This window comes from Dermacentor silvarum, chromosome 10 (assembly GCF_013339745.2).
Source record: "Dermacentor silvarum isolate Dsil-2018 chromosome 10, BIME_Dsil_1.4, whole genome shotgun sequence".
Classification (NCBI taxonomy): domain Eukaryota; kingdom Metazoa; phylum Arthropoda; class Arachnida; order Ixodida; family Ixodidae; genus Dermacentor; species Dermacentor silvarum.
In genome coordinates, this window is record NC_051163.1 from 7,595,176 (window position 1) to 7,616,784 (window position 21,609).

At 41.9% G+C, this 21,609-nt stretch overlaps 1 protein-coding gene across 1 annotated transcript in view; it reads right to left on the minus strand.

Annotated features, from left to right (window-relative positions):
• LOC119466105 (laminin subunit alpha-like) overlaps positions 1-21,609 on the minus strand; it is a gene marked incomplete at its 5' end in the record, with an annotated part of 75,798 nt that overhangs the window by 12,991 nt on the left and 41,198 nt on the right. The window contains 27 exon segments of the mRNA XM_049657432.1: positions 1,033-1,163; positions 1,626-1,808; positions 2,836-2,990; positions 3,617-3,802; positions 4,855-4,971; positions 5,440-5,533; positions 6,353-6,479; positions 8,338-8,495; positions 9,115-9,231; positions 9,325-9,515; positions 10,115-10,282; positions 10,394-10,505; positions 11,819-11,923; positions 12,346-12,437; positions 12,440-12,496; positions 13,226-13,369; positions 14,634-14,814; positions 15,562-15,662; positions 15,913-16,124; positions 16,216-16,302; positions 17,731-17,858; positions 18,066-18,179; positions 19,001-19,115; positions 19,345-19,463; positions 20,171-20,254; positions 20,333-20,431; positions 21,071-21,250. Of these exon segments, the coding sequence (XP_049513389.1) occupies positions 1,033-1,163; positions 1,626-1,808; positions 2,836-2,990; positions 3,617-3,802; positions 4,855-4,971; positions 5,440-5,533; positions 6,353-6,479; positions 8,338-8,495; positions 9,115-9,231; positions 9,325-9,515; positions 10,115-10,282; positions 10,394-10,505; positions 11,819-11,923; positions 12,346-12,437; positions 12,440-12,496; positions 13,226-13,369; positions 14,634-14,814; positions 15,562-15,662; positions 15,913-16,124; positions 16,216-16,302; positions 17,731-17,858; positions 18,066-18,179; positions 19,001-19,115; positions 19,345-19,463; positions 20,171-20,254; positions 20,333-20,431; positions 21,071-21,250 (3,557 nt within the window).

The window sequence follows — 21,609 nt, forward strand, 5'->3', positions numbered from 1 at the left end:
AACTCGCCGTGGTCACAACTCACTGCGAATCGCGAGTTAGGTGTCATAGCTCTGACTGTTAGGGCTCCTGCAAAAGTGCTAGCAAACAACTGCCGTTCCACTGGTATGGTGCGATACAGAAAAGGATCAAGTCCGCACGCACATATTTAAGTAATACCGTTATAATATAGACATTGGCTGTTGTAGTAATGTAGGTGCATATTACTCAGTTGAAGGAAACTTCACAGGGGCGGAATACTTCCAAGAATCAGCGTTAATAAATTTTCAACAATGGTTCATTTTCTTTCAGCAGATGTCTGTCAACAGTTTTCAGTTAATACCAGAAATTCAGATGCTTATAAGATGCTCAGTGTCGGTATAGAGTTACCTTCTTTCTGCTTTTTTTTTTTTTTTGCTTTGAAGGCATACTTGTGAAAAGTGATGCGTGATGAGCACAGTTCTCACTAATGCAGCAAGAATCAATTGGTTATTGCAGTGCAGGGCAACACCCCCCATAGAACTTGATCGCTCCTCCTGACCAAAAGCAGAGCCTAACATTTCACTTAGGGAGAGGTCCGATTCTAAGAAATTATAACAATTACCTCCGTAATTTCAGGAAAACTGTCCATTCTTACTCTTGATTTAATGGGCCCTTGTGTTACGTTTGTAGAAGAGGACCAGCCTAGACTACTCCTCTTTCTGTCCAAAATATTTGATTATTTAATGTGTTGATCAATAGCTAAGATAATGCATATGTGCCTTCTAGATAGTAGTGACATGTATGGCTATTAAGCAGTATAAAACTTGAAGACAAAATTTACAAACGACACAATGACCTGACAGAGCCCTTATGACACACAGGACAACAAAAATTTGAGAGCATGGTCAGGAAGCCTGCACATCATCCCCAGATTCACACCTGGTCCAGACTGTGTTCTTGCTTCAGAACGCATAGCACTGCTCATCTGTGCGTGCATGCACATAGTACAACTGGGAGACAAAACAACAACAAAGATTCACTTTGAGCCTGCACAGTGACAAAGGCAGGATTACCTGTCAATAATGATATGGTGCCACCTGTTGTCAGCAACATATTTATCACTGCGAATCTCTTCTATGCCATCACCAAGGTTGACGAGAAGCACGGGGTAACCATCTCTCAGTACCAGGCCCATGAAATCACCCTGAAAAGCACATCTGCAGCGTGAAATTTCACCAAACAACAAAAGGTATCAGTATTAAAAACAACATCACAGAGGAAAGGTTAGAGCTTCAACATGAACTTCCTGTGATTCCACTTCTTGCCAAATAAATCTCGTTAATGAAAAAAAAAAAAGAAATCTAATAGCTGAAATACTAGAAACTCATTTTTCTTTCTTTTTTTCATCAATCTTCTTACTAGCAGGCACTGCCTGTGAAAGCATCACTTAAATGCAGCGGCTACTCAGGTGCAGTTTAATTTCTCTGGTCCTCGCAGTGTTCTCGATGAATGTTAAGGAGATATGTGGGGTTCTGAAATACGGTACATTAGCAACAACTGTGTCAGCCATTAGGTTCTCAGCTAGAGCATCCCACTTGCCCGAAAACATACACAACATAACTCTCATCACTTGAGCCTAAAGAATGCATCTATAGAATGTACTAACCTCACGAGAGCGCTTAGCCCTTGGCTGAGGGTTCTGGCCATTTCCAAGGTAGAAGAGTGTGCCATCAGGCTTATCTGTCTTGACGTGCAGAGACAGGTGGGTGTACGTAGCGGCCTCTTGCAAGTCTTCGGGGTTCTTTAGCCGCAGCCACTGTTCCCCGTTGAACTCCATGCCGATCTTTACCTGCAAGCGTGCACACAAGCAGTAGTTTCAAATCTCTCTTTCTGTATTTAAAGAAACATTCAAGCAAGGTGTATAATGGTCGAGTGATGGTATTTAACATCCCTGTGTGACACAAAGTCTGTCAGAGATGCTGGAGTGGCAAGCGCCGGATTAGTTTTGACTGCCTGGGGTTACGTTAACACGAACTCAGCCTCAGAGTTTTGTCATACAGAGGTGTTTTAGCACTGCACCCCACTTGGGAAGTGGCAATCATGGTCGGGAATCAAAGGTGCGACTTTGTGTTCAGTAGCATTCACCATAGCCACTGAGCCAGTGTGGCATGCACATATTGACGCTCATCATTTAGGCTAACAGTAAAGGCTGTGTCATTGCAGTGCCTTCAGCTTGCTTCGGTATGATAGCTTCTAAAGGCTATTGAAGTGGTGCACATACTTGCTTGAGCTAACACACTTGTTTGTATGAGTCAACCTTAATATGAGTAGTCATCAAAAGCATCCTGTACTGTTACTATCATTCCCATATCGAATGAGGAATATTTGCTCATGTTCACCAAATAAGCAGTCATCGGACAGACTGCTTCTGTGTTGCTGTACAAATGCCATCATAAGCCTTCTTAAAATGGAGGTTCTTTCACTCCTAGTGCATGTCTCAAATACAGCTTACAGTAGAATCTTGCTAGAAATTTCCTTGTTTACATACTTTGCAGGTTATAAAATTGTGAGTAAAGGATCCTTGATATGATAAATCCATGTTCAGCATATGGCTGCCTAATGTCTTCATAACTATGACACTTTATCCTTGAAGCTTTACTAAAAATATTTTAGATGAATTCAACTCTATGCATGAAACAGGAAGCTTGCAATGTGTGTTGAGTGGCTCAAAAATCTGTGTTTGATCCATTACGGAAAAAAAAAGAGCAATGGCAAAAGGTAACATTTTTAGACATACTTGCTTCAATATCACTAAGCTATACACATTGTTTTTTTCTATAATTGCTTTCTTGCATGCCTAGCCCGCATGCACTGACCCTGTTAGCTTCATCCCTGGCAAGAGCCACTTTGCGACGCAGTTCTTCCAGTTGGTTCTGGATGTCCATGGCATGGTCCTTCATGGCATTGTGTCGTTGCAGCAGACGGTTGGCAAGCCGGCCCAAGTCTGGCTCAGGAGCCATGGCACGATCAACTGAAGACAAGTAAGCATATGGGGTAGCACCGCAAGCGCACATATGGGGTGACCAAGCACAAATTTAAATGATGGTGTAATTGGGTATAATGACATCAATAACCACTACGCCTTAGTGACACATCTCCCTGATGCAGCTAAAAGGTGCCTCTTTTTCGACTCTGAATATGTCATAGCGCAAATTCTGCATTCCTGCATCAATTTTATATGCTAATGTAGTTTGTACCAAAAAGAATAAATAAATTTACATTAGATAACTGCTTTCCCTTACTTACTAGTAGTACAAACGTGAAATAAAACAGCATGGGAACAGAGAAGTATGCAAACTGGACTGGCCTTTACTTTCCAGCCTGATCAAATAGTGGTTCTTGTGCTAGGTGCAGTATGAAGAGGACAGACAAAATGTTGGCTGAAAGATTTTAAACACTCAACAACCACAATATTTAGAGCTTTAAAAAGCTTTCAACACCCATACAGCTTACAAAATATGGCATGTAGTCTTTTCATTATGTCGCTGCTCACTTGGTGAATATCTTTGAATAATTAATCATATAGTAATAATAAATCACCTTTGTTTTCATTTAATTTAAAAAAAAAGAGAGAAAGAAGAAGAAATGCAGACTCACTGTAGTTGCTGGCAGCTAGCAGAGCCTGCTGATAGCCTACATTGTCGCTGGAGAGTTCCTGAGCATGGGTGTTTTCACCAGGAAGTCGCTGGAGGATGGCATCAATCTTGTCTGAAGTTTCTTGCACTTGGTCAGCTGCTGCCCGCACAGCTGTCACGGAGGTCTGCAGGGCTTCTTGGCCTTCAGCTGCGAAACCACAAGGCAGAAGAAAAAAAAAAAAAGAAGAGAGAGGATGAGAAGATGCCAGAACTTATCAAAAGTTACCCTTCTATCAACCTCGCAACATTTGCTTTACGCCAAGAAACCTAGCTGCAGAGAAGGCCGCAACTGAAGTGGCCACACAATTCTGCCGCAGTTAAGTTGCTTGCAATTACCAAGGTCTTTTAGGTAGCTGCGCGAGCAGTTTCAGAAGTTGTGCTCTTCTAGCCACGACTGCCTGCTTTCGGTTTGACGCCCCCATACAGAGTTGTGTTATTCTAAAAACCATCACCAGTGCAATGTGAACAGGTAGCACTACTGAGTTCTCAGGTAGGGCTATCCAACAAAATTAGCTCAACTACATCCCTTTTAATGGTGAAATCCAATGTTTATTATGAAGAGTTGACCACACTTCACCAGTTACAGGTGAACCACTATGTTTATGTACTGTAATCGCTTGCGAAGACTTTATGTTCAGTAATATAAAAATACTGGACATTTTCGTACATCAATATAGCACTTAAGCTCAACTTAATAAATAGTGACCCTTTAAATGTACAAAGAAGCACCGCTTTGCATGCTAAAACAGAAGCATACCTGAATGTGCCATGCATGGTGATGGGAGAATGCACGCAAACCATTAGCAAACAACTAAGATGCATTGTTTTCTGGCACAATGGTGAAGTGTTGCTAATTAATGAGGTGTGTACTACACTCACACCTGTTAGTACACTGCAGTTTCCTCTATTTTTACTCAATATTTGTGATAGATGCGACTCTCGAGTGATTCTGAGTAAACATAATTTGCTACTAAAGAGCTCATTGATGTGTAGAAGTGAACAATCTTTGATACACAGCAGCCAAGTGGTGAAAATAATCCAAATGATGGTCTATTACAAAGAAAACTGCTTGTGACTTTAAAGCAGTAAATGCAGCAGAAACTGCTCAGCACTTCATAACATAAAAACAGCAAGGAATCATTTGGCACTCCGTAGTATAAAAACTGCAGTGCAGAATACAGGTATGCTGAATAAAATTACCTGTTTGCAAATTGTCCATGTCACGTGCCAAGTCTTGCAAGTCTTTGGCATTCATTTTGTTGTGAAGCTCTATGGTTGCAAGCTTTTCAACAGCATCTCCTACTCTTGGCTTCATTTCTGAGAGTGGAAAAATAAAAATGCATGTCGGATACCCAAAGCTTGACTTCATAAATTCTACAGCAAGCTCCTATAAATATTGTATACACTCTAGCTGGTGCTCACTTTGATGCAAAAAAGTGGCATTTTATAAAATTCTTTTTGCTCATTCCAGCTGCTCATAATGTTGGCTATCCAAGTCATTGAACGATAACAAATTTGGTGCAAATAAAGCCTGTGAAAGCACCACCGCATACGTAAGCTCTACAACACTAAAAGTGACGAAGTAGTATTTGCCAGTTCAGTCAAACATCGTTATAACGAAATAGCATACAACACAAAAGTACCTTTGTTATAGCTGATGTTCATTACAAGCATGTATTGATTACAGGCGACTTAGTTACAGCTGCCTATTTAGTTCTACCACAGATTAAAAAAAAAAAAAGTAACATCAATACTGCCAATAGTAAGCATCTTATTAACACCTACCATATTCTACATGTTGTTCCAGTTCCCTTGCATCAGCGAGGAGACCTTCACTGTTGCCCTTAGAGTCGGAAGCACGGTCGATGATACCAACAGACTGAAACATTTATTTAGAGGTTTAAGTCCCCTTTGTGCTTTGACCGATTTGTCACTGTCACCAATACTCGGTTAATTGCATGGTTTACAACGCAAGGTCACATAAACTGTTCTGATATATCTCAAGTGCTGCTGAACAACCTTAAGCAATTGCAGACTCAGTTTGCTGAATTTACCTTTACTTCCTTTTTCCCTTTTCCCAGTACAGGATGGCCCAACCAGACATATCCTTTGATTAACTTTCCTGTCTTTCCCTGTTAACCTCTCAATGGCAACAAATGTTACCGTCAGCATAGGCAAATTGTTGCCACATTGCAGGCCTTGTGGGTCTGGTGAGAAACCGCAACTTTAAATCAACATATGGGAGACTTTCATGGTTTAAAAGCATCAATTTTATCTGCCTTCATGTCTTTAAAGGAAGGAGGAGCGAAAAATATGCACTTTCCACGATATTCTAGTGGGAAACAAAGGATTAAAGATACAGCAACAACCAATATAAGACAATCAAACCCATGTAAGTCACATTCAAGGCAAATGCCAGCATAATAGTTTCCTCAAGGCATCAGTGATGCAAAAGTACTACACGGACAGGCAGCTCATCTATTGTGAGATTTTATGCTATCTGCAACAGCAAGACACATATGTAAATGATGGTATCAGCCCTCTGTGCCATTCTTTTTTTAATGCTTGCTGGTTATTCATTGACTACAAATAGCATCAGAGGAGTAAATTTGACTTATCTTCCTACAGGACAGCAAGAATAAAAATGATCAAAAGTTTTCAAAATCTGTTTGAAAGAACTGGGACAAGAAAACGTTACCATGGAGTGAGCTTCATCGGCAGCAGCCTTTGCAGCACGCGAATAATTGAGAGCATCATCAACTGCCTTCACAATTTCATCATAGGCAAGCGCTGACGCAGATGTTTGTTTTGTGTCATATAAGATGCTGCAAAATAAAACACAAAGAAACAAGGCATTTTATGCATACATTCTAGTAAGTGTACAAACATGTCATCATTATTTGCTGCTTCCACAATTTGTATTTCTCAATTTGCTTCATCTATTTGACACAACAAAATTAAAAAATTCGGCAGAGGCACTTAAGACTGCTTAAGTGTGGGAATGCAAAAGCATTATAATCCCTTCGGTGAAACCTTTAGTCAGCCAGATGGTCGCAACGTGACGTGGGCAATCACGCACGAACTAGCCACACCTTTAGTCAGCCAGAATCGTGGAGCTGCTGTGGTGTCGGGGAAGCGTGCTCATCTCGCAACCTGCGGCCCAGGTTAGATTCCCACCCGGACCGAAATGTACCAGATTCTCTTTTCAAAGCAATTAATTTACTTTGTTTACCGGAACCTTCCTGAGAAATTTGACGTCAATCCGGGAATTTCTGATGTGTTTTTACTCTTTGCACCGTCGGCCATTTTTGGTACCATCGCTCGGTCCCGCCGCCACCGCCGCCAGATTTTCAGCATATTGGGGCAAATAATGCTTTCACATTAAAATATAAATTAAGTACATTGATAACCAAATTTGCACCTCAGTATGTTTCTTTAATTGGTACATGGTGATGCAACATTCTTGCAACACTGGTTGTGCTACAAACACGAGATGACTCATCAAATCAAGAACTTGAGTGTCTAATACATCAAATAAGCAAGTAGCAATGCAACAGAGAAATTAAAAGACATGGCATTGGTGAGTCAACAGTGGGGGCCCTGGGGGCATCCAAGTTCCACAGCACACACAGCATCCACAGCATCCAATCGCCACTAACTTACAAGATAGGCAATCAATAAACTAGTACAGAGCACAATTCATAATAAGAGAGCAAATCACACTGCCACGATTTGTGCCAAGTTGTCCTATAACTATAAGGAACATTTTAAGTAAGGCACAACGAAGCCTGAACAGCAGGCATGCTTGAACCTTCCCACATGAAAATGAAGACATAGATTCCAGTTGGAACGGAGCATTTCCAGCTGAATATCCAGCGGGAGCACCAATATCCAGCTGGAGGAGGTGCATTCCAGCTGTAAACTTAAGACTGTTCTGCTGGAAATAACATGTTTCAGCTGGAGCTGCATTTTTCCCAGCAGGATGATGATGACAATTCCAACTTTTCCAGCTGAAGCCAAGAAGTGCTTACATCAGCTGGAAACTGCCATTTCCAGCTGCTTAAAATGCAGTACAGCGGGAGCCTTCATCTGCAGCTGGAAAATTTCAGTTTGAAACAGCTCACCCAGCCGGGTGAGCTGTTTTTTATTTTTTTTCTAGCTTCCAGTAAGTTGAAAGTCACTGACGTCAGCAGTCGTCTGTGATCAATCTGGGGGAGCGCAGCATTAGAACCGGGATCACTTTATCTAAAGGCAAAAATGGCACATTTTTCAGCTGCAGCGACCGGTGCTGTGTACCACTCCGGACTGTGGATCTAGCTGGATTCTAGCTGGAACCTCTTCAAGCCAAATTCTAGCTGGCAGTTCTTGCAGCTGGATCCAGCTGGGAAATGTTCCAGTTGGGAGACATTCCAGCTCGATTATGGAACCAGAAATTTCATCCAGCTGGATTTCTTCCAGCTGCTTTCCCAGCTAGAAAAGTCTCCAGCTGGATGAAATTTTCAGTTCCATAATCCAGCTGGAAGTAAAAACGTTTTCACCTAGGTTTGACAAGATGTTTGCACATGTGCAGGTGGATCTTGTAAAGAGCCCGGCCAGAATGAACAGGCCGGGCCTGGTGCTAATTGTGAAATGACAGCCTGTTCAACCTGCTCAGGGAACAGTTCTATTGGCACTGAAGCTTACTTCTTGCATTCCTCAGCTTGGTGTTCAAGCTGTTGCGCGTGGTCAACGGCATCATGGACAATTGGCTCAACGTCGTCAGTCTGCTTCTTCACTTTGGCCAAGGTTTCTTTGAGCTCGTCCACTGAATCACGCAGCCGACGCTCATTGTCACCCAGCGCCTGTAACCACACACCATGGGATGTCTTCAGCCCAACAGTTGGTCATTATTTCTAAAGTAATGCAATGCAATCGGGTCATTACTCCTTCTCTCTCCTCATAACCATCCAAGATATAACATCTGCTTACTGAGAATTGGTTCACAACTTCCCAGGGATAGAGTGCATTTTTAGCATAATCATCCTATATTTTGCTGTCTATTCCATTCCTGAACTTGAAGGAAACAATGCTAACAGGATGATGACGAGAGAAGATGTGTGTCTCCTGTCGTGTTGTTCTTAGTGCTGTTTTCTTCAAGTTCAGGAATGTACCAACATGCCCAATTCAACAGGCTACTTTCGCATTCACACAGTCCAGAGTAGTTAAGGTACTGACCTTAGTACTTTTAGTCCACTACAAATTAGGTGTTAAACTCTCTCCCTTGAAATGTCTGAACTCCCACTGCCATCAATGATTGTTCGTTAAGATGAATACAACACTGGCTAAATGTCATCTGAGCACAGACAATATGCAAAATGTTGTAAAATTGCTAATTGTCATTAATATGTAGAAGAAAATGTAATATATGCATTTTAATTCAGTCTTCTGGTATGTACTACATACAAGCCCCAAGGTACTCACATCAAGGGCTTTGTCTGCATCCAAGTTAAAGCCAGAGCACTGGCGCAGCAACTCCTCGCCTTCTCTCAAGAGCTCCTGGGCCTTGGACTGTAGCTCCTCACTCTGAGCGACTAGGCCCTGTAAAGGCAAAGAAGCACAAATACTACATGAAAATCCTGCCACCATGGAATGCATCCAACATGCAGCCTAAATTGCACGCAATTAAGGTACCCTGAATGGTGAGCTGTTAGCTTTGTGCAGCAGCCCCGAAGCCTTGCGCATCATGGTGTTGGCGCGTGCCGTGTGGTTAGCCAACTCGTGCAGACGGTCTTCCAGGTCCTGCTGCATGCTGCGCCTGAGCTCGGCCAGTGTTGCATTGTTCTGTACCGCAGGCAGCGAGAACTGCTGTGCTTGCTCCAGGACTGAGGAAGTTGAGAAATCGGATGGCAATCAGAATATTCAGAACAGATTCGGCTTAGATATTTAGGCGTAATGAAATGGATAAAAAAAGAACAATCCTCCCACACATGATTTTGGTATTCTATGCACTGTAGGCATTAGACACACGGTAAAATCACACACGATTTCAATCTGTCTCATTGCCATCATCCGCACATGTATTGGCCCTATACAACACATAGCTGCGCCATGTGTTGGGCATGTCCAAAGTATTAATTGCATTTAAAAAAATGATTGGCTAGTGTGCTAATAGCCCTTGCCACGGCAAGCATCATGGTGAAGCTTCAGTCTTGGAAAATTGATCCTCTCATATGTAGCGAATTACAGACGCAGAGGTTAGAGACTGTAAATATTTGACTCTTTAATCAGCCAGACAGATGAATTGATTTAAAAGAAATCTTTACTGACTCTTTTGCTAATCGTCTCTGTCTTTATAATCATTAATGCCACTGTGAATTCATAGGAGCACCTCTTTTTTTGTGTGTGTGCTTATATATGATGGTTAATGTGACTCATGCAATGGATCTATAAAGAGTTTACAGTACAAATAAATAAATCACACCTTCACGGGTCTCGGCCAGCTCATCCTCAGACAGCCGAAATTCAGGAACAAAGGTTGTATCGTTGAGCCGCTCAGTGATGCGCTTCGCTTCTTGAAGCATGGGCTCGATGCTGCTAGCAGATGATGTGCTAATGCCTTCCGAGAATGTCATCAGGTTGTACAGAATATCTGCACAGAAGAATGCCCATGTGCTTCGTGACACATCCTCTCACTGATATTCACGGCCTGTTCTTCATATGATCAAACCTGCAATCATTATGAGTGCGAATGTGCTCTTACCCTGCATTTCTTTTATGGTCTTGTTGACATCAGCTTCCTCTTGTAAAGCCGCCATCTTAGTTGCAAATGCAGCATTGTCATTTGTCCTGGCCGAAGAGAGGATCACCGACATCTAACAAGCAGATGCAAAGTTTTAATTCACATAAAGCCGTGACAACATTGCTGAACTACAACAAATAAGTTCTGCGGAAATGCTCTTGGTGGAATAAATCTCATGAAAGAGAATAACTGTCATCCAGCTGACAGCAGCACAAAGCTGCAAAGAAAATCCATACTGGTTTCTCAAAAAGAAAGCTCCACAATGGAGACAAATGCCTTTCTGGACTGCTCACTTTACCATCTCAGCTTACCAGGAGGTTAATAGATCGCAGCGAGGCCAAATTAATTGGCAAATCAGTGTGCAGCTGGGACACTGCATGTAGCAAATCAGTTCTGCAGAAATTCTTATGAATTTCGGCAGCTTTCTTTCTGAGAGACAAATGTGAGCTTTCTTCGTAGCTTCCTGCAATTGTCAAGTGGATGACAATGATTGCCCTTTACCACTTCACCGTATTTATAGATTCACTGTATTTACTTGATTTTAACATTTACTCTATTGTAACGTGCACATGATTTTCATGGCTACAAATAAAAACTGCAATGCCCTCAACTGTAACATGCATAGTGATTTTCACACTTCAAGAAATAATAAATGCGATGCCCTTCCTACTCCACTCATCAGTTTTTCATAGTTGGAGAGCAATGGCGACTTCTTCTGACTTGGAAAATTATTGCATCGGAGCTACTTAAACCAGGCATCACTTGTCATTGCTGTCGAACATTTCAATATGACTAACACTGACAGAGCATCTCATCTTCAGTGCTGTGTAGGGACTTTTAAATATCGCATTCCTTAAATGCCTTGCACACTACGGCAGCCTAACGCACTTACAGGGTGGGCTGCTGCCACAGCTGCAGCGGCGTACGTGTGAACAGGATTGGATGACAGAAAATTCTAATGCCAATAATGGTAGCCCGCCACTATTTTAGTTGTGGAGTCGTGCTCGAATTTAACACGCATTTGGTTTTCGTGTACATTTTTCTGGAAGCAAATGTACTTGTAAGAGTAAATATGGTACTACTCTTTAAGCTGGCATGTTTTATTAGAGTCACCAATTAATTTGCTGTTCCCTTTATGTCAAAGAAGGAAGTCTCTTAACAAGCTAATAAAACACGTGGGTGGTCAGTCTTACTGACGACACCAGAAACCTAATTTCTCAAAGATAAAAGCACATGAATGATTTCAATCATGTGAATCAATGCCAGGTATCGCTGCTTCATCAGCATATCTCTACTTTACAAATGTAAAGAATGAAAGTAGAATTCTGGAAATTTTTTATCTCATGCAAAAGGAGCAAAGCATATGAAATAGGGCTGTTCACTCACACTCTTGCGAACTGCATTGCCAAAAGTCTCCAAGTCAGAGACATTCTGTCCTAAGGGACTGGCATCTTCTGCCTCGCGTTCCAATTGGAATGTCTCAAACTGAAGCTGTAATAAAAAAGAAAAATCGATGTCCAGCAAGCTGTGCAAAGCACTACTAGCTTCAAAACACATGATGCTATATTCTGTAACCACGCAATTTTCTGCCTAAACCCGGATGAGCTTTGTAGCATGTTGTATGCAAAGGAGCACTGCCAATTATTAAGTAAAGTGGCTGAATTGAATTCATCATGCAGTGAAATTACCTAGACTATGGTGCTTTTAACAACACTGCTAAGTGCCTGATAAACACTGCATTATTTTCACATGCACAGACTGTATCATTTATATTTTATTAAGCATAATTCCCATGTTATGCAGAACAATCGGAACAGTTCAGCACATGAATACCAAATACCAAAATAAACCAAATAATGACATGCAACAAGTAAATTTAGAAACTATGTAGGCATACTACTGCCTGTGCATACCTGGAGGTCATGGGCAGTCTGGTTGACCACTTGCAGCCGTTGGTTGGCCAGGTATGTGGCTGACAAGTCTTTCACTTCAAACTGGATATCCCCAAAAGACCTGCCAACTGGTCTGTGTCGTCCAGTAGGGCATGCACACACTCGCCACATTCTGCACATATGATGTACAATGTGCCAGTGTTGATAAGGTTCCCTTAAACAGCGCATGATGTACGTTCATACAACTAAATTAACAGTCAAATCTCTGATGGGATGCATCAGCAGTACCCTATCCCAGCATCCCTTGACACAAAATTTGCTTGGCACTATCAATAGAGCAGTTAGAATGAGACGGGCCTAATCCAGTGTGGTACACTTCAGTCACAAACTAATAAAATATGCTCATAAACAGAACTATGAGTTATGATAAGAAGCTATATAAAGAAAACAATTTTATGCCTTTTGCTGTATATGTTACTGGCTGGGTCAGTGACACAATCTCACAGTGATACAGTAGCCTGAATGCCAAACATGGTTATCTTTCCATCGCTCATGCTGCATGCCTATCCACTTGTTGGCTGCCTTTGGACATGTTTTTTAACCCTGGGAAGCGAAAAACTTTACATATACCAAATTAACAAAAAGCCTTTTTTGATCTTAGTTGCTTTGATCTTAGTGCTCCAGGAGCAATAATGTTGAAATCACTGTGAATTAACAGCAGTTTTGAATTATCTGAGTTCAAATATTACAAGTTGGTTGTATTGCACAACACAAGCTATCACAGTGGAAGCAGCAATCTTGCAGTGTCAGCTATAGTCTTGTGTATCTGAACGCACACTGGAATGACACTAAAGAAAAAAACAAGTGAATAGCCACTTCTCACTGAATGTTACATACTCACCGTGGCAGCCCTGTCGCTCTACAAAGACCCATCGGTGTGGACAGCTGTCACATTTCTCCCCAACTACTCCAGGCAAGCACTGGCACTGACCCGTCTCCTGGTTGCAGACAGCACCAGCCGAGAACTTGGCAGCACAGTTGCACGCTACAAAAGAGATGATATAAATGTGCAGGGGAGAGTGAATCATGCAAGTAGCACAGCCGGGATATCTAAAACAGAATTATTAAAGACTGCAAGTGGTGTGTGCTACTGGCATATTACAGAGCTCGGATTCACATGTGCATGTCACCACACCACATGAGAGAGCTGCATGAAATGCAGTACTGGGATGTGGCCACAATTAGCCATACAGATGCTTAATTTGCAGCTCGGCTGCTAACTATCGCTAAGTTGCACATAAACACTTAGACTACAGACATGCTCCATTTGCCTTTTGTGCGTGAGAGAGCTGCATGAAATGCAGTACTGGGATGTGGCCACAATTAGCCATACAGATGCTTAATTTGCAGCTCGGCTGCTAACTATCGCTAAGTTGCACATAAACACTTAGACTACAGACATGCTCCATTTGCCTTTTGTGCTGCCTGGGCATCAGTAGTAGTGTACGTGACAGTGAGTCTATGTGACACATTTGACATACACACATTTACATTTGGATTTCGTCACATTTCCCATTGATACTATGACTCACATGATACAGCATGAGAAGCTCACATAAGCACAACTAATTGATTTACAGGTACAGCGTTTCACCATGTGTAAAACCAATTTGTCACAAGTAGTTAAGGAAACTCAATAAAACTGCATGACGATGGGGTTTAGCACAATGCCAGATGATTGAACAGAAGTGAGGCAGAAATAACATTTTTCTTTTTTACACAACACATCTAAATATGGCAAGCTTTGTACAGTTCTGCTTAATTAATGCTGACTGCCTTAAAGCCAGCGCAATATGTAGCATATATCAGCTTTCCTTTTTCTTCTGGCGTTTCTTTTCTTGTATGATAAGAAATATACCAGTACAATGCAGAGCTGTCTAATAATTTCTTTCAAGGTGACGGTTCAATGGAATGAAATTTATGAACAAACAGTGGACAAGCACAACCCAACAAAACTAAGACATTTTCTCACTAGCTGTTCCAGCCTTTAGCTGCAATAAAACTGCCAGCCTTGTATTTGTTTATTACACAGCTACCGCTTGCCCTGTCTTTACAAGTTTAATTTATGTACTAACCCTCTTTTGTGTTTGGTTTACTTAACGACTGCTCCTTCACATACCCAACCAATGTTATTGCACATAACGAGGTATTACTGAGCTTAATACCAATAGGCAAATAATGCTGCTGATGATGAGAAAGAAGAAGTGCATCTGCATGCAATCGCGGCTAATGGGCATCACAACACTCACAGATGCAACCGCTGGTGGAGTAACGCCAAAATCCTGGCTCGCAGACCTCACAGCGGAGACCTCCAGCACCTGGCTGGCAGGGGCACTGGCCTGTTTCCAGATCACACTGCTTGGACTGGGAAGCCAAGCCGCAGTCACAGGGGCGGCAGCCCTGGCAGCTGCTGAAGCCCCAGTGATTTGGCTGCACCACAATTCAGTGACACAATGAACACACCTGCACCACCTCTGCACAGTGGGCTGACTGCAACATCACTCTGGCAACATATATTTTCTCCAAAACTGTCCCTTGTACAACACAAATCATGAATCACTTTTGAATGCATGCTCTCTCCATGGTTGCACTATGGAAGTTTTACATGGTCCCACATTGTCAAGCTGGAAGGAGCTGAGGCCACTTCCATACTTCTCGAGGACAGGACTCAGCATCAGACCGCTAATGTGGCAATAACTCTTTAAAGGCAGAGACGTGCTGACAGAGTAATAGCCAGCAGACCTACAAGGGTAAATCCACCTGTACTATTTACTACCTGCATCTTTGATACAAGTCAAAGAAGGACAGCTCTTTTGAAATGTTTTCTCATTAATGATCGTGCCCCTCTAAGCCTTATTCTGAAGCTATGAAATTATTGGCATGCGTCCTACGAACAGCAGTGCATGGCACCAAACTTGACATGCTTGCTAATGGCAGTTTGTAAATAATACAGTTGCTTCTTCTTCTTTTAAGGAGGGCTTAGATGTGTAGTGCCCTTATGTGTGACTGAAAATGTTGCAAACAGTGTACTATGTCCTCGCACTTAAGCCAGTCAAGAAGTGCTGAGATTGGTGTGTTGAAGTGATATTTTGATAATGGTACAACAATGTGACATTTTGACATATGTGCACGATTGGATAAGTTCCGAGGCATGTAAGATGCAGGATAAGCACTCACAGCGCACTGGTCACAGAGTTCTCCAATCACATTGTCGTGACACCTGCAGGTTCCTGCAGCTGGGTCACAGGAGTACATTCCACATTTGTCGCAGGAGCACTCTGTAGAAACAAAGAAGAAAAGCTACATAAATACATATGTCCTGTAGTAAAGAAAGTAAATTTCCAGCAATTTTATCAGACTGTGACTCTACGCTTATAAGAGGAATGCATAAAGCATAATATCTATCAAGAGCATCCTAGATCAGCATCCTGGGACAATGAAACAGTTTTCTAAACAAATTCATCTGCTTCGCTTATCACATCTGAAGAAGTAGAAGAAAAATTCTAGAAAGGATTGAGTGCCACTCACTGCGGCAATTCTTTCCCATGATGGCATCACCATAGAAGCCAGGTGCACAGAGTTCACATGCTGGGCCAAAGGTGTTGTTCAGGCAGAGCACACATTCACCAGTGACCGAGTCGCAAGACGCAGGGTTTTCAGGGTCGATGTTGCCACTGCAATGGCACGGCTCGCAGCTGCTGCCGATCACATCTGGCTGACCAAAGTAGCCAGCATCGCACCTGCACCCAATTATTAGTAATTGCGGTAAATAGAGAAAGAAAGCCTTCGAAAATAAATGGTCCCATAATTTCGTCCTGCGTACACACTTACACATCACATCGAGCTCCATAGTATCCCTTTTTGCAGTTGCAGCTGATCTCTTGTCCACTTGGAGACACCTCACAGCTCTCGGCAAAGCTGCAATAGCACAGAAAAAAGTATTGCAGACACCAGAAAAAAACATGTTACAGTTAAACCGCGATATAACGAAGTCTGTAAAATCGGCAATTTGCTTCGTTAGATTGAAATTTTATTGCATTAAAATTCAACCCTTTATGCAAATAAGTACAGTGGCTGATGAATTTTTCTTAGATGGAAGGGGCCGCAAAATTTTCCAAATTATCAGGCACTCGGAGAAAGCTAATTCAAAAATAAATTCAATTTGTTGAACTTGAGAGTCAGTGACGAAAGATACAATTTCATGCCGTGTGAATGATATGTTTACATCGGCAAACGAAGCAAGACCAGCCCGCTTTTGCGTACTCTCTGCCCCCACGGCTGATAGCATTGCCCGCAGTGGGACAATGCTGTCATGAAAAGTGCCAGCAGCAGGGAGCAAATGCTTTGTCTGCCTCTAGCTTCAATGCATCTCTGAAACTCGAGATTACAAAACCTCCAGTAGTAAACGCGCAGGAAGACAGCACACATGATGCCACGGCATCTCGGCATGCCCACTTTTTGTACCTGCAGCGGATGACATGTAAAACAGGGCGTGAGGGCTGCGTATGTGCTCAGTCATGCTAGCAAAGAAGAAACCTGTCCACCACTCCGTTCGCCCTTCCTCTCGCTACCCTCTCCCTTGCTCGTGCGGGAAGACAGCACTCATCAAGCCACCATGCTTCTCAGCTCACCCTCGCAAGCTTTCACTTGCACCCAAAGCATGCAGTGCGAGGGGCGCGATGAGATCTTATCATGCAACATGACGCTGCTCCTCGGTGGTAGCTCTTGGTCGCGTGGAGAGTGATTTGAGAGGTGCATTCACAAAAAGCCGCTTGTAATTCAACCATTTGACAATATGCGTCAGCGTTAGTTTCCATTTATTGTCTTGGTATTCCTTTGCGGTAGTAGCAAAATTTCGTTATATTGAAATTGTGTATAAACGCACTTCGTTATATTGAAGTGCTAAATACATGCTGTTCTGTGGACAAGAAGTGATAAAAAGTTCAATACTTCGTTCTATTGAGAATTTCGTTACGTTGAAGTTCGTTATATTGAGGTTTAAGTGTATTTACATACAGATACAACATAGATAGAACATTATAGCATAACTATTCAATGCATTCGTATTCTGATACATCTACATCAGTGCCTATTTGATTAAAAAAGCTTCTAAAAAGACATGAAAAAGTAAGTCACAAAGCAACCTACTTCACAATTACGTGATAAGATTGAGCTAAGCTCTCCCTATCCGTAACAAAATGTACACCTTCAAAGCTTTATGAAAAGCCACCATAAGCTGAGCACTGTAACGTGGCTGCGGAGTTGATCATCACTTCTATGATTGTCAATGAGCTGCGACAGCATGTTCAATATGTTAGCTAACAGGTAGTCAGCTGAACCACGTACTTATTTGATGGCAATGGAATTGGGCAGGCACAGATGAGACAGTCATCAGGGTTGCCTCTGGTGGCATCACCATGGTAGCCAGGCAAGCATTTCTCACAGTGGTCACCATAGGTGTTGTCTCGACAGTTCTAAAAATAAATATGAGAAAAAAAGTACACGGTTAGAACAATTAGAATCCAAGACCACAAAATGCCTTTATTGTAGGGCAGTTCTCGGGGAAATAGTTAAAGTTCCTCAAGTTCTCAGAGCATTGGACACAAACAAGGTAGAGATGCATAAACTATAAGGACAAATGAAAAAATGGAATTGTCAGAGCTATCAGAAAAACAACTCACATAACATTTCCCAGTGACGACATCACAAGTGTCCCCATGGTTGTTGCACTGGCAGGGAACGCAGAAGCCCAGATAAGGACCCGTCCTTGAGCGGTAGTACCCAGGTGCACATTCCTGCGGATGGTGTGGCAAGGTTGGCATTTGGAAAATGAGACAATTTACAAGTGGTAATGACATATCACGGTCGAATCAAGTCCTAAAGCATGCATGTTGTGACCACAAATAATGAGCTTGTGCATTTATGGTATCACATTGCTTTTTTTCTAAACTGAGTGATTTAAAATTTAAGAAAAAATAAAAATAAAAAAAGGCATCAAGTAAACAGTTCGATGACTATGTCATAAAAGTTTACAGTATAGAAATGTTCTGTAAACAGCATCTGCTTTAATGTCTAAATTGGACAAAATTGACATACAGCAGATGACTGTGAAAAAGACCACTCATTTGTTAATAACTAAAAACAACAGTATTTTAATAACCTTCAAAGAAATATATGTCAAAGTTGTCTGCTTAAGGCATCCTTGAATGTACTGTTTACAGAATTACAATATCTTATTTGATGAGAAACTCGAGTTGTGAGCTTGTTAATATAACTATTTCCAAACTTTCTCTCATATCAATCAATTTTTTTTTAATTTGATCCATGGTCTAATTAAAAAATATGTGCATAGGAAAGTCACTGAAATGTCATTTTTCCTACTATATGCTACAAGTTTGATTAAAAGCACCAATAATAATAATAATAATAATAATAATAATAATAATAATAATAATAATAATAATAATAATAATAATAATAATAATAATAATAATAATTTTGCATGCTTTTGTTTTATCGACTGGAGTTGGAGTTGGCCCTGCGCTAAATCTTAATGGCCGAAAGCTTGAGAATTATAGTGTAGAAAATGTCCCTCAAGTGAGCGACAAAAACAAACCTCGCAAGAGGTCCCCTTGTAACTAGGCGGACAGTGGCACTGCTCCACAGTCAAGGATTGGGCAGCATCAGCAAGGTACGTCGAGAGTGCTGTGTCCAGAGCTACATTGCTCAACCTGAAAGGAGTGCAGACACAAGACATACTTCCAAGCTGAAACTATACTCTCCAAGATTTGTATGTGGCTCAAAGTTATGGTAGTTCCAACAAGTATATATATTAGCAGTCTAAGGACTTAGTACGACTGAGGCTTAAAATTGCCCATGCAGACCATGAACATGAGCTATGCAGGTTTTGTATCGCACGTCTAGTGTGAACTGCGTAAGTCAATTATTCATTTTACGTACTTGACCTGCAGAGATGGCTGGAAGTAGGAAGCCCGAATGTACAGGCCATCGAGGTTGACCAAGGTCACCATAAGCTGTTCTCTCGTGACCTTGCGCCCACCTAGCTGACGGAACTCGCCCTGGTAGGAAAATGTAGAACAATTCATGTGAAAATGCAACTCTGTGTTCCATAGCAGACAATGTGCCTTTCACTCACTTTGCTCTATGTATTATTGCACTCAATATGAGCTGCAACATCCGAGCCGTGGCCGCAGCTACGCTCTTGAGAAAAAACTGGAGAGGATTTTGGCATTCCAGAAATGTGCCTACCCCTGTACTTTACACCGTATGCTTTCTTTCGCGGAGTGATAATACAGTGGCTCGCAGAGCAGCCTGTAAGTCCTTAACCCTTAGCGCACCATGCTTTGTCATAGCGCATGCTGCCCAAGCTTCGTAACTATTCTTTTTTTTTCTTTTAGGTCCACGATGGAGCAATAGCTGCTCAGTGGGCCAGTGTATTATCGCGTTATAAATTTACAGGTTTTACTAAACACCACCTGCCACAGCATTGCATTTATGTCTTATAGCTCTCAAATGCATTGACAGGACACCCATATGGCTCCAGCGAGGTAGAATGCTTGGTGCTGTCATGCCGAAGTGAAGTATCCCTGAAAATGACCGACCAAGAATACAGTCCCACTTTGCTCAAAATGCAATTCCACAGGAACTACTCTTTGAACATGTGGCAGTTTTCGCATTCACTTCAAACCAACTGATTTGCTGCCATAACATGTGCGTGATGCAATAAAGAAATGTAGCCTTCTGACAATATCAATTAACAGCTTACCTCAACCAACTTGATGCTGAATTCAAGTGGAACACCTGCCGCGGGTTGTTCCAAGTGCTCGTGCACCAAAGTGAAGTTGTTTCCCTGCAAAGCGAAGGCGTTGTTAAAATGATTGAAGCTACCACTTCAAGGAAGGAGAGAGCATAGAAGAAAAAGAAGTACCGTAAGGATAATGTCTGGACCAATAACGCTGCCAAAGTCTACAGCATAATCCACGGTTGTTGAAAGGCTGAAGGACAGCATTCCGCCATAGGACGTAACCTGGAAGAGACATTAGAGAAGTTGCTGTACCCTACAGTGTGACTATAATGTCATTACCCAATGGCAATGTGTTTAAATGCCTGCAGTCAAAATACCTTAGACCATCCCTATAGGATGAACTGTGTTAAGATGAATTCCATGACAACCTGAACAGTTTGGGGACCTTTTTTATTTCACCAGAGATTCAGTGAACTTCTATTAAGTTGACTTGGATTGACTGAATTGACAAAAGAACTTATGTTTTAGATCCCTTTAGGTTTAACTTAATGTCTATAGTATGAAATGTATGTGTGATAAATATATTTCTGCTTCTAAATGAATAACTTGTAGTTCCATGATACCTCTGTAGTGCAAAATACAAAACACAGGTGATGCTGTGCAATGCTTGATGGCACTGATATTTGAATGAAGACTCAATGTAGGGGAAGCTGCAGAGCGGAATGTGTACTCTGAACAGATAAAGTCGTTGCTATATCTAGCGTTTCAGTGTTTCAAGAACATTTCTCATTCCAAGAAACTTGCTTACAGGAGTAATTTTAGATTTTGTAGCCTGGTGCACCACTTTTTTAGGGCAGTTGCAAATTGAAAAGATGTTTGAACAGAGAAAGGAAAGATGGCATCAGGTGGAATGGCACATGCCTTGTTTCCGAGGTATGGTGAGGGAGCCACAAAATAGAGCAGGGAGCCCACGGGCAACTCTGCGGGTGGAGTCAGCTCCACGCTGCTGGGTGAAGATGACACAGGTGCTTCCAGTTCTTCACGTGTCAACTCACCAAGCACATTGAGGCCGGTAGATGTCCAGCCATCCATTTCCACAATCTGCACACAATGCCCACAAGGTGAGGCTAAGTGTGGCTGCTGTAAAGGCTGATGAAGCAACAGCACCCGCTTGCCTCATGCACATAATTCTGATGGCAACACAATGAGCAATGGATGTAACAACATGATGTTATGTCAAGCAATGCAGTACAGTGGTTGCTTTACCCTTCCTTATACGATTTGCAGATACTAAGCAGACATCACCTAACTGTGCACACCTTTTGCATTATTGACATGCAGTCACACTCAGTCAAGCGCACTCTTTGATAATGCAGCTAACCATGAAAAAAACTATTTAAAGAATTGAAACAGTTTAAAATGCAGTTTCAAGAGTGATGTGGCAATCTCTTGGGTGGCAT